General features: G+C 40.4%; 1 protein-coding gene across 3 annotated transcripts in view; it reads right to left on the minus strand.

Moving 5' to 3' along the window:
* The window catches only part of LOC103469684 (leucine-rich repeat transmembrane neuronal protein 4), an 81,347-nt gene that overhangs the window by 63,924 nt on the left and 1,106 nt on the right, over window positions 1–16,317 (minus strand). Inside the window, exons 2-3 of one of the 3 annotated variants that reach the window (XM_008417538.2) lie at window positions 12,536–14,125; window positions 6,115–6,194 (exon numbers count right to left, since the gene is read on the minus strand). In XM_008417538.2, coding sequence (XP_008415760.1) covers window positions 12,579–14,125 — 1,547 coding nt within the window. In that variant the 3' untranslated portion in view covers window positions 6,115–6,194; window positions 12,536–12,578. Of the gene's footprint in view, window positions 1–6,114; window positions 6,195–12,535; window positions 14,126–16,317 lie in introns of those variants that run through there. The other 2 variants (XM_008417536.2, XM_008417537.2) reach the window with 2 other exon arrangements.

The raw sequence follows: 16,317 nt of genomic DNA on the forward strand, positions 1-16,317 counted from the left end.
TCTATCTATCTATCTATCTATCTATCTATCTATCTATCTATCTATCTATCTATCTATCTATCTATCTATCTATCTATCTATCTATCTATCTATCTCTAAATTAATAATAAATAAGACCAAATCATTTAAACCAAATTACTTTGCTCCAAATTTAGTGCAGCTACTGACTATATTTTATAAACTTCAGGCTGTTTCCTGTAAACAAATTTTTTTTTTCCAATCAGTGACTGGAGTGGTAACTGATTTAATTAGGCTTAAAGGGTACACAAAGTACACAAAAGCTTTTAAAAAGTTAAAGTTAATGCTGTTTAAAGCCGTTTTAATGAGACACAGAGCAAAGTGCAAAAGTCACTGCATTTTTTCTCAGCTGTACGAAGCATAAAGTAATTCCAGCTGCCGCTGCACATTGCCAGTCAGCTGCCTGAAAGAAGGTTACTATGTCTCTCTCATTACCTTAGATCATGTCATTTATTTCAGTTTGGAGTCGCTGTGTTAACTCTGTGATTCAACACCAATCATGTCCTTCATTTAAGAACCGTTGTGCGGCTTCGATTTATCTTCGCACAAACAGAACACCTCCTCCATCTTTCATTTCTTTTCACTCCCAACTTTTCAGATCACACTGTAAGCTAATACGTCCGAAACGCTAAAAAGTAAACTTTCCGCTCATTGCTATCGACACGTACTTCAAATAAACTGCTTTTAGTCAATCCAAAAATCAGCTGATAAAACAGTCCTGAGGTAAAAGCGGAGGATAGTTTTCAAACACCATTAAATATTCTCTCCTTGCTGGTTTACAGGATGCTGGAGTCTCAGTGGTGATAATAAAGATCCATTAGCCTTACTTGTCTTTGGGGTCTTTTTCCCCACCCGTAATATAGTAAGCATATAGGACACAATAAGTGAGACAAAATAAAAAGTATTTTATAACTTCTTCTTTGTTCCAGAACATCTTCCAAAATCACTGCACAACATCACGTCTATATCAAAACTAATTATGCTGTAAATCAATGCCGACCTCAATTTAAAGCTGATGTCTGGAGGTCAACGAAGCCTTGACTTTTACCGATTTTCCCCTCAGCAGCGCGGCGCTCCTGCCGCGATGCCCCCTCCTCGGCTGGCTCTTCAACAATCTGCAAGCTAATGATCAGTGATCAGAGACCCAAACAGCACTTCATCACATGTGCTCTGTAAATAAGCACTTGTAACCTCGAGTGAAATTCAATATTGTCTTTGCTGGAGCTTGGAGGAACAACATCATATTTTCCGCCTGTGCCAGATTAAGCTATTAGCTGGCCGCAACGTGTGCTATTAGCACATCATAATGAGAATAATGAAATCACGGAAACATCAGCCGGGCTGAGGAAGAGATGCCAAGAATGCTCACTGCGAAAACAAAGGAATTGTCACATTCCTTTTAACAGGCAATGCAAGACTACAGGCCATTATTAAAAAGATACCCTGTTGCCTCTTTTGCTGTTAAGTTTTTTATTTTTTTATTTTATGGTTCCCACCTCCTCACTAGAACCGACATCACATTCCCCGAGAGATACATCTGTCAAAAGTCTGAATCATACACACTGCTGAATATGTTTTTGGAGGAGATCTCACCCCACGCACACAGCAGCCAGAGAGGTGCTTAACTAAAGATAGGTCTGCAGTCTGATTATGTGCATTTGTGCAAATGAATCCCACTGGAGCCTTTTAACGCAGTGTGAAATCGCTGCATTTTCTGAAGCGCGCTGAAACATATACGGTACGGGTTAGGGGCGGCGCATACTTTCCATAACCCAGCAACGTTTGGAAACTAATATGATGCGGTCTTAAAGTATTCGATTTGTAGAATACCCGCACGTAAGTTACTGTCGTTTTGCTTATGCATTCAAACGGCGGACGCAATTTGCTGTGAATGACAACCAACTGGATTTAAACCGTTAGATGTCCAAGAATTGTCCGTATAAGTGACAAATTATTTTCACATTTTGCAATGTGAAAACCACAAAGTTGAATCTTTCTGTTGGGGTTTTATGTAACAGGCTCTAATGAGGATTCTCGAAGGCACCCAGGAGACTAGCAGTAGACACCAGGCTTTGTTTGAGGGGCTGTTAAATTGAATTCGTGTTGAACAATCAGGCCAAGCCGAGCTATCTGTTCTAGTTTCAGCTGCTTTACACCATGCATGACGGAAGCTATTTCTACATTTATGTGTTGCAACCAATACCGATGCAGAGCCATTGATTATCATCTTCAGTATTTGAAGACGTAAGAGTTTTCTAAGGGTTCAAATACTTTCTAGATTCCTTTAGTTGTATATAAAGTAGAAACAACCGGAAAGGGACAGGAGAATGATAGATGGAGCTATGGTTAAAACTGTCATCGAAAATGGAAAGTGGATAAAACCAATGCAAAGAAAGTCCTAGATGTGGACTTTCTTTGCAAAGAGACTCTTAGTCTGAGTATCTTCCTCTTTTAATGGCGGTTAGCAAGCAATGTTTTGTAGCATTACCACCACATACATGAATGGAGTGTGAAAGGGGATGCTAAATATGTACAAAACAGGTTTATAAACTAAACTAAACTAAATAATTACATGAAAATAATGAAAATGTTACATTCATTTTGTCTTCTTAAGGCAGCTCAACAAAAACAATAAGATTCAGAACTAGAAACCTACAGGTCTTGTATATTCAGCTGAGATTTGTCGTCCTGTAAATTGTGTACTAATTCCCCTCTTTCAACTGCATGCTTGGGGAAGAACAACAAAACATGATTATCTTCTTCACATCAGAAGCTTCTTTAGATCTGCTGTCAAAACGCTACAGTTTATAATCTAAAATCAGCATCTGGAGTCAGTCTTTGCAGAAGAAGTTAAATGGTGAAACTTATTGCTACATATAATTACTCTGGGAATAATAAAAGACTGCTTGGATTGAATAGAATATAAATTTGTGTAAACAACCACCGTCAATCAGAAGATTAAGCAAAGTTAGCCAGAAAACCACCGTCTATTGATTTCTACAGGCAAAAATACAACACAGTCAAATTGCTGAAGTGGGAAAAACCTGCTCCTATTTAGAAACCTGGCGGACTACAGAGCTCCGCTCATTGTTTTTGGAGAAACTTATCAGTATGACTATGTCTAAATACTCTGATTTAATATAGACATATTGGGTTGTTTAAGAAATGAAAAGAGACGGGTGATGATCAATGACCATAACTGTACTGATATGTCATATTAAGTCGGAAATGTTTGTGGCATGTTATGAGAAATACAAAACAATCTACATGCATTTAAATCATGACTCGTGTTAAAAAAGAAATGGGTAATGTTGATCCCCTCTATGGCATGACTTTTTATTTTTTGGGGGGGGGGATATTTTCCTGAATTCTTTGGGAACTTGTTGGTCCTTAATTACAAAATTGGACCCTGACACCTCCCGGAACCGGATTTGGGTTTGTTTCCTCAGGGCAACATTGCGCTACAAGGGGTCTAAAACGCCAAGTTTTCTACAGTGATTATGAGAACTAAATACAAATCAAACAAAAACTATATTCATAAAAAAAACTTTTTTTTGTCAAAAATAAATCAGACATGGTTCCAACTCACCAAATATAAAATAAACAACTAACTTTCATTAATGAATGGTGCATTTGCACAAATTACTAAAACAAGCATTTGTGTGTGTTTGTACGTGTGTAATGTTTGGCGGAGTTAGAATCACTAAGGATGTTGAAATCAGTCTTTTTCCCTATTATATGTTAAACATCAGGAAGGAATTGCTTGCTGATGTGAAAAAGAGTGTATATCACATTTTTGGCACGTGATTATTGACGTACCTGGGAATCACCATCTGTTTACCTGATTATCTATGGGTTGTAGCGACCAGATTCACATTAGTGACAGGAGTTAGGGCTGCAGGTTCTTTTTATAAGAGTTTGTAGTTCTGATTCTTTGTTAGAATTTGAGCCAAGCAAAGGACAACATTTCCACCAGCTCCCACATCTGGTAGATATGGTGGTTGCACGGCTCGCCCTGTATAGGTTGTAAGGAACACCATCTGCACCAGCCATACAAAGTATCCTGTAGACCCATATATTTGGTTTTGGCAGGTGATGCTTCAGTGGGGCCATTTGTTCATTGATGACCAGCTCATCACTCTTTGGGACTGAAGTCAGTTTTAAGGATAAACAAACAATGAAATAATGGTTGTACAGTGGATCCTCGTGTTTTCATCAGGAATGACCCCAACGTATGAACCATGCACATTTTGTCCATGAAATGACCTTGCATCCATCTATTGTTGCTGTTAGACAATAATAAAGTACAAAAATTGGCTGTGATAATTATTTTGTAATCAACTGAATGTCATTGCATTAGAATAATATTGCCTGAGCCAAAGGGCCCTAACTGCGCAATGTTGCCCTGAGGCAACTAACAAAAAAAACACAGTTTTAGCATATAAATTATTTTAATTATTTTAAAAAATTGTCTTGAAATGATCTACATTGCTTCTTTACATACTCACAGATATGAAAATATTTTTAGTTAGAGTGACCCAAATTTAAACATGAAGAAAAGTGATGTATAACTTACAAGTAGGAGGCAAGGTGTAACATGCACCTCTGCTTCTAAAAAAGACTGCTCCTCTTCTAAGTAAAAGGTCACATGAACCTCAATACCTCTTTTATTTGGACAAAAATATGTCTGGAGTTATTTTAAATCATCAACCCCCAAGAATAAAATAAAGGAGCAACGTGAGGTACAGATATATGGTTTGATGCCTGAGGGCAACGCCACGCCATAGAGGGTTAAGTCGGAAATGTTTGTGGCATGTTATGAGAAATACAAAAGAATCTACATGCATTTAAATCATGACTCATGTTAAAAAAGAAATGGGTAATGTTGATCTTAAGCCACAAAAGAGTAAATTATTTTTAATGCCTCTGATGGACTTTGTGATTTGAACCTTTGGACTAGAATTCAACCTGCTGTTCTACTGTAACTAAATGAAAATGTATGGGGTTTTTTTTGGTATAGTTTTTTGTCTGTGTTTATTCTGCATAAAAAGCTTTTTGGAAGAAGCCTTGACCTTCGAACACTCATATTTCAATACACATTCCAATGATGAAACAAGGCAATTGCAGAATTCTTGCAACAAACACAGGGACGTTGTAAGTTGATTGAAAGGTAAATGGATCTAAATACAAGGCAATCCTTGAAGAGGGGACTTGAGAATAGCACTAAGGTCCTAAATATACATCCAACAGCTACTAGAAGGGTTTGGACCAGAGCAATCAAACTTAAGATCTACATCCAAATGCATATCATGTATAGCTGTTCTTTTGTTGCCCATTCATTATTTTCTTTCTCCTTCATGACTATGCCCTACTTTGTGTTCACCCATTTGCAAAAAATCTACATAAATCAGTTTAAAAATGTGAACAATTTTAACTGAACACTTTTCGAAGATTGTGTGTGCCGCTGGGGCGCCGAAGCCTCGCGGCTTCGGCCGCAGCGCTATCCCCAAAATCTCGTTGTAAATTGGGCTGCCACTCAGTGGTCTGATAGAGACTGAGAGGAATAAAACGTCTTCATGTGCTTGTTAAGCTGATGGCTCCGAGCGCAGCAAAACAACTGAAGGTGACTTGGACGTACGTGCCAGCACTTTATCAGCTCAGACCCGCTCCGTTATGTACTCTGGCGAGAGAAAAGCGTCGGAACTTGTAAAGCCGAACTGAAATGTCATTCGTGGCGGCGGTGGTTTTACGGGTTGGACGCAGGGCTCGACGTAAAAAGCGTGTCACTGAATCCCAGCCCCGGAGATCCGCTGTCCTGGATGTTTGAGTTGCGTTTCTGCTCCAGCAAACCCGCTGCCACTGAATGAATTACATCCTCAGCAGGTTGTCAAGTTCAGCAGAAGTCTGTTAATGACCCTCCATTAACAGTTATACCAAGTGTTAAAGAAGGAAACATCTGAAACACGCAGTTCCCATGGAGCAAGACTCAGAAACACTCTATTTTATTTTATATAAAGTTAATCATAAACTTAGCTTACAAGACAAAGTAAAAAGCAAACAGGATCACCAAGATGAGTGTAAGGGTTGAAGACGTACCTACAGATTCGACCACTTATGGTCTTACGTCTGGCTTAGAGACACAGCTGGAAAAACCTACTGATGGCTTAAGTTTAAACCTGAAATGAGAAAAACAAAAGTCTAAGAGAGCCTTATTCAAAAGACAAACCATACAAACGCTTATCACAACCACAGCGACAAAGACTGGCCCGGTTCTGTAGGTTCACTTGCACCAGAATCACTCAGCCAATCAAAAACTGACTTTAGAGCATCATGATAGCCGAGTCATATTGTTTATCCAATGAGTTTAAAGGGGTTGAAATTAGCCAGACCAGAAGAGTTTTGTCCTGTATGACACTTTAACAGATAAGGTGGCAAAGTGAAAATCTAACATAAATTTACAGAATGGCCGGTATATTTTTGTACATATAATGTATCACTTTTCACTGACGATTTTAATAGTTCAAACACCAATAACAACCTTACTATGCATTAATGCACAGAGCGATTCAAAGTTCAAAGGTCGCAAAAATATCAAAGTTCATTCTTTAAACATGTCAGCTCTCTGTACATTTTCATGCATCTGGGTTAGCGGAGAGTTGACCAGAGCTCCTTCTACACAGAGCCATCAGGTGACCAGTCTTCTTCTGTGTCACCATGGGTCACCAACAGCCAGTCTCGCACTAATGGCAATTTTCAATCCCTCTAAACAAGAAGACAAGTGATCAAAATGGGAATTAATAGCAGGGGTTAGAGCTTTTTTCAGGTACAAGAACAAAGATGCCTCATTTGTCAGTCTGGGAGCTTATTATGTTCATCACTCACTTCATGTTACTGAATGGCACATTTTAATAATCATGTCAGCATTTCATCAATGAACGCTGTCCCATATGACATGTCCAAAGTGAAGTTAAGAAAAAAAAAACCTAAAAACGTCCCTTTCTTACAAGCTCTTCCACTTAAGTGGCGAGCATTAATTTGGCAACAAATATTGCAACCTGTCAAAACTCCCCGCGCTTGATGGCAGCCTCCCTTCTGTGAATTTACGCACAGCTGAAGTGCAAGCTGTCATTTTGGCAGGCGAAGACAGCGTGGTTTGATCATCCATCATCTTTCTTATTCCTGACACTTTAAAATCAGGGCTCATTTCCTAGTGCTTCCAAATTAGACAAATGTTTGGTAAATAAAAAAAGAGCCCCCGCCGTGTTTTCAGGGTCCGTCCAAGGCGACGCGGTGAAGTTTTTTTCTGTTTAATAAGACCTGCCGGAGGGACAGATTGCAGCATCCTGCACGCAAATCGAAAGGGAAAGTGGAAACTTTATGAACATGCCTCATCCTGGCCTAAACTCATCCGAACATGGAGAGAGAAAGAAAACACGCACACACATACACACACACACACACACACACACTAACGCTTTTCGCACAATTCCAGCCTGAAAATTGGTCGAGTTTGAATGTAATTATTTTAGACAGGATTTGTGCAGCTATGTGCACGCAGCGGCGGCATGACTTTCTCCTCACATCATCCGTGTTCACACGGCCCACTTTAATTATCTGTGAGCAGGAACTCCTCACCTTATTAATGCCTGCACATTTTGTCCGGGCACAAAGCTTTCGCCTGTGGCTTCGACGCTGGGATTTTCACCTTTTTACATTTTCTGAAGTTACTTCACAGGAAGCGGCTTGTGGGTGGACAGAAACCACCCAGGCTGCCCCTTTATGAGCACAGTAGTGGCGAGAATATATGTTTTTTTCTTTCTTTTTCTTCTATCCCCCCCTTCAAATAACGCGCTCTAGGAAGACCTCGCAAAAGAAGAGTTCAAAGTGTTCATCAAAATTCACATCCCGAGAGTTTCAGTCTCCGGCATCGAAACCGACCTGCTGAGCTGTGCTGGAGGAAATCTATAGAAACAAATTAACTCCACGTCTGTTGGTCTGGGCATGTGCACAAGATAACGGGCTTCAATTACAAAGCTCTCTCTCCTAATTGAAAATGCAGCTAATAGCTTAAGTGCTTTCTATCTTGGAAAGCTAAAAAGATGTGTGCGTGTGCATGTGTGTGTGTGTGTGCGTGTGTGTGTGTGCATGTTGAGGGGGCGCGTTGGATTCCAGCGTTTACTGAACGCCCTCCTGAGTGTGGCTTTTGGCCCCGGAGCCGCTCTTTTCAATGCAGCGTCTCTCCCACTTTCATCTTTCTGCAGACTGTGTTTACCAGTCATTGCGATCAGAAAAGGCTTTCTCGCATGTCAAAAGAGACAGCGCGCAGCGCTGCTTATGCGGCGACTCTCAGGACTCTGAAGGAAAAGAAGTAATTAAAGGCATGCTGGGTGCAGAAATTAATCCAACACTTTTTTTTTGGTGGGCATAACATGTTTATTAAATTTTTTTGTAAATTCTGGAGGTGAAGTCTCCCTTATTTTGAGGAGTTGGATTATGCCAACTGTTATGAAACAGAGCTAATGAATACAACTGAAAATAAATGCTTATTTAAATGGATTTCAGACATGATGGTGTGAGGTATGGCCGCAGTGCTGCACTCATCATGGGGAAGAACGCCATGGAAATTTGGAGTTTAAAATGAATTACTTTACCTGTTCTTTTTTCCATGGCATATTGATTGACATTCAATTGCATGGATTTTTAAAATCGACATTTCAAAAATCCATCCATACATCCATCCATCCATCCATTTTCTTGCACCCTTGTCCCTTAGTGGGGTCGGGAGGGTTGCTGGTGCCCATCTCCAGCTAACGTTCCGGGTGAAAGGCGGGGTCACCCTGGACAGGTCGCCAGTCTGTCGCAGGGCAAATTTAAAAAATCCCACAGGATGAAATTTAAACAAATAAACCTAAATAAATGCAATTTTTTTTTCCATTTAGTGTCCTTTACCAAGTTGCTCCTCCACCCAAATGTCTTTTGTACGCACCAACAGAATCCATTTCTTCTCAGAAATGGCGGCGCTCACATCGTAATGTTGGTGTCTTAGACCTAGTTCAAACGTTTTCAGTAGGGCTGAGGATATTAACTTCATTTCAGCCCGTTTTATTAATTTCAATATCAGTTTTGATGTGTTTTGGATCATCTTCTTGTTAGAATACCCAAATCTGGCCATCTGACCCAAACTAACAACAATATTTGACAAGAAATTAGTTTAAATGTTCAAGATCTGAGCTAAGATTGGCTCAAGTCAGACTTAAAGGGACAGCATTATGTAAAATCAACGTTTTTGAGCTCTACATCATGTTATGATGTTATTCCCTCATTAAAAATGTACCTAGTGCTATAGGCCTGTCACAATAATCAATAAATCAATTAATCGCATGATAAATCAAAACAAACTCAATAATTTCTATTGGCATGATTTAAACTATTTTCAACAAATACACCAAACCAAGAAGACAGCTAAGCCTCAACTCTATGGAAAATTTATGGACCATGCTTAAGCGCTATATAAATACCAGTGAATTTATATGTTTAACCAATCTCTTGTGTTTCTGCTGGGAGTAGTTGTCAAATATCCAAAGAGAATCATTAAAGAAGTTTGTTAATGACTACAGAACACATGTGGTTTGCTGTCCAACTTATAACCAAATGCTAGTTAGGAAGCATGTATGTATATGATCGTATGCATACATTTTTAATAGTGCACAGGATAGAGAAACTCAAACATGTGCACCGTATTCTTTTCAAAACTTTTTCAGTTGTGTAATCCTTCCACTGTGTACAAAAAAAAAGAACAAGTTCCCATTAAACATTAACGGTCCTGATGAATGTATGTACATTTCTAATGGCAGCACAAAATGTTCCAACTTCACTTCAATATGAACAAAAATAAATAAATAAAAAATGAAAACGGTTTAAAAGTTCTCCTTTTTGAATCTTGGAGATTGGCATGAAATGCAAAAAAAAAAAAATCCCATTACATTTTTTAACAGCCCAAGCCGCTCCCCTGAGCTGCAGAGGGCACGGAATAACAAAGCTGAGGGACGACTCGGCTCCTTACCTCTGATGGGCTATTAGTTATTCTAGCTAGCAATAGCCCCATTAGGTCTGCCGTTTAATGCTCCCACGCCACATTCTCACATGAAAGCCACTAGATTGATAAGGTGAGCATCTCACCTCAAGCCTTCCCTTTGCTTGAGAAACGTTCTGCCACAGACAATCTGACAAGAGCTGATTTACCTGAGCGTGCTTCTTGTAGAACCTAATAGGAAACAAGCAAATGTTTTTCTCTTTTCTTTTATTTTTTTTTGTACGTGTGCCAACATCTCTCTGGTGACTTTAGTTGAAAACTCAAGATCCAAAGCAGAGACCTCTGAATATTCTACAATTGTTTATAGGCTGCGTGTAGAATATAGGGGATGAGCTGTGTGGCAAAGAAGGGAGATTAAAGTTTGTCTTTTGAGCTGCACAGATAGATACAGTTGAAAAGAGAGATGGCTTTTTTATGTGCGGCAGCATGTCTGTTTTGTAAAACAGAAGGGTCCAGTGACATTACGGCTTTCCCTCCACAACATGTCCTGTTAATCAGACTGAACCAGAGAGCACGAGGCAGGAAACAGGAGACAGATCAGGAACACTGGGGTTACAAGGCCATAAAAGTGTCCAATTAAGCATTAGCAAATTGATGCTTTTCTTTTTTCTTTTTTTTTTTTTTTACAACGAATGAGAACTTGATGTTCAAAAATGACCAGAGGCTTCACATTCACTTGAAACCAGACATATACACACAATGTACAGAAAGACACAACCTTTTTTTCTCTCTGTCTGACATTAAATCAGACTAAAACCTTTCCTGTATCAAGTCAGGATTACCAAAACCATATCTGTTCAAGACATACCAGAGACGACTTTTGCTGTCATTGCTTTTCTTCAAATTCAAAGGCTCGATAAGATCGACACTTTAGTTTCAGATTCCCTCTTGAAATGTTATTTTATTCTTTTGTTGCAGTTTCTCGAACGTATCACAGAAAAAAAAAGTTGTTTTGATTTGCTCTGAAATACAATTTTTTTGCACTTTTTAAGAAAAGAAATGCATACGAATTTGTTTTGTTTCTTCTGTTGTTTCAGTTTATCATGTAGAAATAATATTTAAGCATTTTGTAGACATCTGTACACTTTGTCACAAATCTGTGTAACAAAAGAGTTCATAGAACAAATCACAAAACACCTAAAGGTCAGAAGTTTGATTGTATATCAAATATAAATAACAAAAAGTATTGGTATTGGTATCAGCAATACTGGCCCTGTATTTACTTGGAATCTGATCGATACCAAAATATGTAGGATCGCACACCTCTAGCTTGAGCCAGCATTTTCACAAGATCTTTTGCTTTGTTCTTGCATAAATCCATTCATTTTGTATTAAGATACATTTATCTCTTGCCAGACAGAACCCATATCCTTCCTGAAGAGATGGCTTGACAATCCCTGGTGCTTACATGTGCTAATAATTGTTTGAACAGATGAATATATTACCTTCAGGCATCTGGAAATTGTACTCCAAGATAAACCAGACTGCCAGAATGCCATGACATCATCATCTGAGGTTTCCCAGACTATCAAAAATTCATAGTAAGCTTAACATATGCAATTAGCTGACTTTAAAGGAAGTATTTTAATAAACTTTCTCTAACTGTTTTTGGCTTTTAGCAAACAGAAGTAATTCCTAACTGACCTAGAACAAAATAGTTTAGTCTGATTTAATTTCAAAAAGTGTGGGGGGAAAAGAAGAGGCACCAGCTGTGTGTGTGTGTCTCATGTTTATGAACTTAAACAAAAGCAGCATAATGCAGTTTCCCACTGCAGCAGCACGCCACAGCCAAGCCCAAATGCATAATTTATCTTTTATTTGGCTACAGGCCGTTATGGTGTTCTCCAGCGCACAACGACTGTTTGAACTTTGTAAATGGAACCAATGAGGAAAATGCTAAACACACAATCGCTGGAGGCAGAGAGAAGGGGGTGAGATATGTGATCATCGGCAGGTAGGTTTGCAAAGATTTACACACTTTATACAACAGAAAACAAATATCAAAACTCACACAGCTCGCGTGCGTTTGCTACCGCGGCTCTTGTAGCAAACACATGGGATAGGAGAGAAACACCTGCACAGTGACTCGAGCTAATACATTGTTTTTATTCTAAAAGGCTGGCCGCTAATGCACAGATTAATCAAACAGGGAGTATTTTCGTGTAAGTAATGAAAAATAGACCTGCTTTATGCGTAATGCATTGCAGTTCACTCCAAAATAAGACTCACATTTGAGCATTTATCATTACATGATTGGGGCCGAACAGCAGGTTGGTCATATGGAACTGAGACAATCAGCATATTGGAAATCAAGTCACTGTGCACTGACCTTTGTTTCCTCATCCCAAAGCAGACAAGAGCAGAGAAGAAAACAGCTTGTTTTTTTTATATATATATATCCAACAGAGTGTTAAGAAAATTTACCTCGCATGCCTCGCACTGGAAATGGATTTTTGGAGGGCAACGGTCATACCTCGCATTCCCTGGAGCCTGAGATGGTGTACGTGTAAGGTCCCGTCCCATTAACCAGCATATCCATAGTCTCTGAATGGGAGGGCTTGTAGTCCACATAGTACTCTTGCAGGGGGGAATTAAAGGAGCGCTCAGTCTGTCGTGCCTGTTTCTGGCGCTTTTTGACTGCCGAGCGCTGCTGGAGCTGTTTGAGACTGCTGGGATAGTGCTTCCATGACACATAGATAACCAGCAGAATTATAGCCACAGATAAGAAAAGTGCCACGCTGCCGGCTATGATCTTGTGGAAGGACACATAGTCGGTGTCGGGCAACGGCGCGGTGGTGGGGGCCTCGGAAGGAGTTGGCGAGGCCGTCGTATTCCAGGTCAGCTTTTTATCTGCCACCAGCTGCGTGGGAAGAGGCGGGAAATCGGGCTGGAAAGGGGAAGTGAGGGGCAAAGTCGTCGAGGGGATTGGGGTTGGGGTTGCTGTACAGATGTTATAAGTCTCCACCACATCTGTCACTTTCTCTCCTTGAGCCTCCTTAGGGCTAGCACAAATCATAGTAGTCTCTTTGTTGCCCTTGAAGGCTTTGAGCCAGGACACCAGCGGGCATATGTTGGGGTTACAGTGCCACAAATTCCCGGCCAGACTGATGCTGGTTAGGGAAATCCAAGTCTCCGCCGTCCGCTGGGAGACGTTGCTGAGTTTGTTGGAGTCCAGATTCAGAGTTTGAAGGTTGGGCAGGCACTGAAATGTGCTGGCGTCCAGCACCTCCAACTCGTTTCCTGAGAGGTCCAGCTTTTGCAAGGAGGTCCACATCCATGGCAGCCCTTGCGTTAGCAGCCTGATACGGTTCCACTGCAGGTAGAGCGCCCTCAGGTTAGTCAGGCGGGGGAAGTGAGCAAAGTTTATCTTTGAAAACTGGTTGTGCTCCAAGTGAAGCTCGACCAGCTTTAAGAGTCCCGCAAAAGCGTTGCGTGTCAGGCTCCTGAGCCTGTTGTAGCCGATGTCAAGGAACTCCAGGTTGCGACAGTCGAGGAAAACCCGCATGGGGATCGTCTTTAAGGAGTTCGACCTCAAGTGCAAACTGAGCAGCTTCCGCAAACCCAAGAACTGATTGGGTTTCAGAACCTGCAGCTTGTTGTAGGACAAGTCGAGGTTTCGTAGATTTGGGACGTCGTGAAACGTGTTGTTCTTCAGCTGCGTGACCTTGTTGGAGCTGAGGATCAGCTCCTTGAGCCTCCGGATCCCATGAAACGCCTGGCCATCCACCGCAGTGATGTAATTGTGGTCGAGGTAGAGCCACACCAGTTGACTGAGACCTGCGAATTGCCGGGCTCTGAGGTTCACCAGGCTGTTGTAACGGAGGGAGAGGCCCTGCGTGCTCACAGACACGTTGTTCGGCACGTCGCGGAAGGCGTTGGATTCACAGTATATTATTTTCCCATCGCATCTGCAGCTCGAGGGGCAGCGGCGCTCCCGGATGCCGCTCGGCGCTGCAAGCAGCCAGGTGGGTATCGCCACAGTGAACATTAGCCATCTGAAAAGCACAGAAAGACCTAGAGACAGAGAAAATGACAAGGATAAAACAAAAGCAGGATTCAGATCAGAAGCAACAAATGCTCTGGAATAGTGGTGCTGAAAGTTTGTGTAATCAGAAGCATCTCAGTAAATACTAAGGTTTTTCCAAGTAACACTGCACTAAAGGATCCTTTAAAAGGACAGTATTGTGTATTTTTCAAGCACATAGTGCCCTTTTATAGCAGAATCAAGAAACTATGTTAAGTTCAGTTGTAAAAAAAAATAGTGTACATGTCAAATATGACTTATAAGAAATTTTACTTTGTAATTTAACATCTTTAAATTGGGCCTCTGTCTATTTAAAAACTCCAGTTCTTTCTGAAACTCCACCTTCAGGAAGCCATCACAACATGGCTCCTCTATTAACCCTTTAACACCCTTTTTAATCAGCGTTGTAATCAGAAATAGCTCCTAAGAGCTCAGTAGACGCACAGCTCCAACAGGAGTTTGCTAATTGCTGCTGCTAGTCTGAAGGAGCTGAGTGGGGGAGTCATGCAGGAGGGATGCTCTGTGAGGCAAAAGCTCAAAGATGAGGAGCTGCATCATGAAGGAGGACCGAGGTCCACCAAGGCGTTTTGCACAGCTGAGCGGTTGCCATGGAAGACTAAAGGATTACTCAAACATGCATGAGAGAATCAAGGCAACTCTCCAGGTGTGCTTTTGACGAGGAAATAACATTATAACATGGTGAAAAGCTCAAAAAGGGCAATTTTACATTATACTGCTCTAATAAAATAAAAACCACAGGACTGGGACTTTTCCAGTTTGATGTTTGTTTCATTAACAACAAGATGTTCTTTCCCACTGGAACAGTGTGTTCAAAAGAAGCGTTGGCAGTTGTGCATTATTTGTAAAAGCCCTAATGAGATAATTTTCCAAATGCGGATTAGTTAACATAAGGTTTGACTGGCTTAATATGAGAGAAACTGTTAAAGCTGCTAACTAATAATTTGACATTTCACTACATTTTCGATCCCTGGCAGCTTTCTCAGTTTGATTTCTGACTTCAGGGCGGTTCCTGTTGTGTTTCTGACCAGGGAAAGAAATCTTCTGGGTATCAATAGAAAACACCATTACCATACCTCACATGTTTGTTGCCATGCCACTGAAACAAGTTGGATTTAATGTTATTCCCGGATCCATCACATGATGTAAGTAGCCACATGTGCTTGTTCAGCCTTGGTTTTCTGTTAAGTTTAAACTCAACTTTAAGTTCATAAATATTTTCAGCAGTACTTCTCTTTTCCTTAGTTTCTGTTTGAAACAAAAAATGGTTTTTGGAGTGGCGGGGGGTTTGCTTTAGCAGCTTTTTTTCTTTTTTTTTAAGCTCTACAACACATTGTATTTTCTCTGAAAATAGTTATCAGAATGTATTTAGAGTACTGCTAAACGCAATAAAAGTACCACCAGTTGTACTTGGATCAAGTGGAGATTTTTTTTTTCTTTAACAAGGGCATTCTGGCTCTTCGCTCAGGATGCCATTGTGCTGGAGGGCGGCACAAGAGCTTGATAAGAAAAAATAAATAAAGGATTTTGTAATTTGCGCCTTGAACATGTTCTGTTTATTTGCAAATTAAGCCTGACTGTCTTGTATTCAGTTTAAGCACTGTGGGAAAATATGGCAGAGGCCCACTAACAACACTGAAGTTAGTATCTGATTCAAGATCCCAATTTAGCAACAGCTTAAAGGAGTAGTTCACAATTTGTAAGGACTTTGAATTGCATTTGATTCACTCAAAATTAAAAAATTCTTAGCTTAGATAAACTCGTACATATTGTTCTACTGAAAGGAGGCTATTTAAACACAGTTCAGACTTTATGAAACCATCATATACTTGAGGGGGGGGGGACAACATGGCAATTCTAGGGTATCTAGGCCCCTGTCAGATATAGTCAAGCATGAAAACCACGATTCACAGACCGATCAATCCTTTTCAGAATGATTTTACATTGATTACAGGTTCTTTAAATCAAACTTTATCAGTGAAGCACAAAATGGGGAGTTGGGAGCATAGGAGGATCTCTCCCCAAGGCACCATTAATGCACAGTTTGGGATCCTTAATGGCTCCAGAATATGCATTACAGTGTTCTTCACTTATTTCCACACTCAGAGGTGATTGATAACCACATTCATCAGGTATAATCTGACAGTTTGTTAATTCCACCCCC

Source organism: Poecilia reticulata, linkage group LG9 (assembly GCF_000633615.1).
Source record: "Poecilia reticulata strain Guanapo linkage group LG9, Guppy_female_1.0+MT, whole genome shotgun sequence".
Taxonomy (NCBI): Eukaryota; Metazoa; Chordata; class Actinopteri; order Cyprinodontiformes; family Poeciliidae; genus Poecilia; species Poecilia reticulata.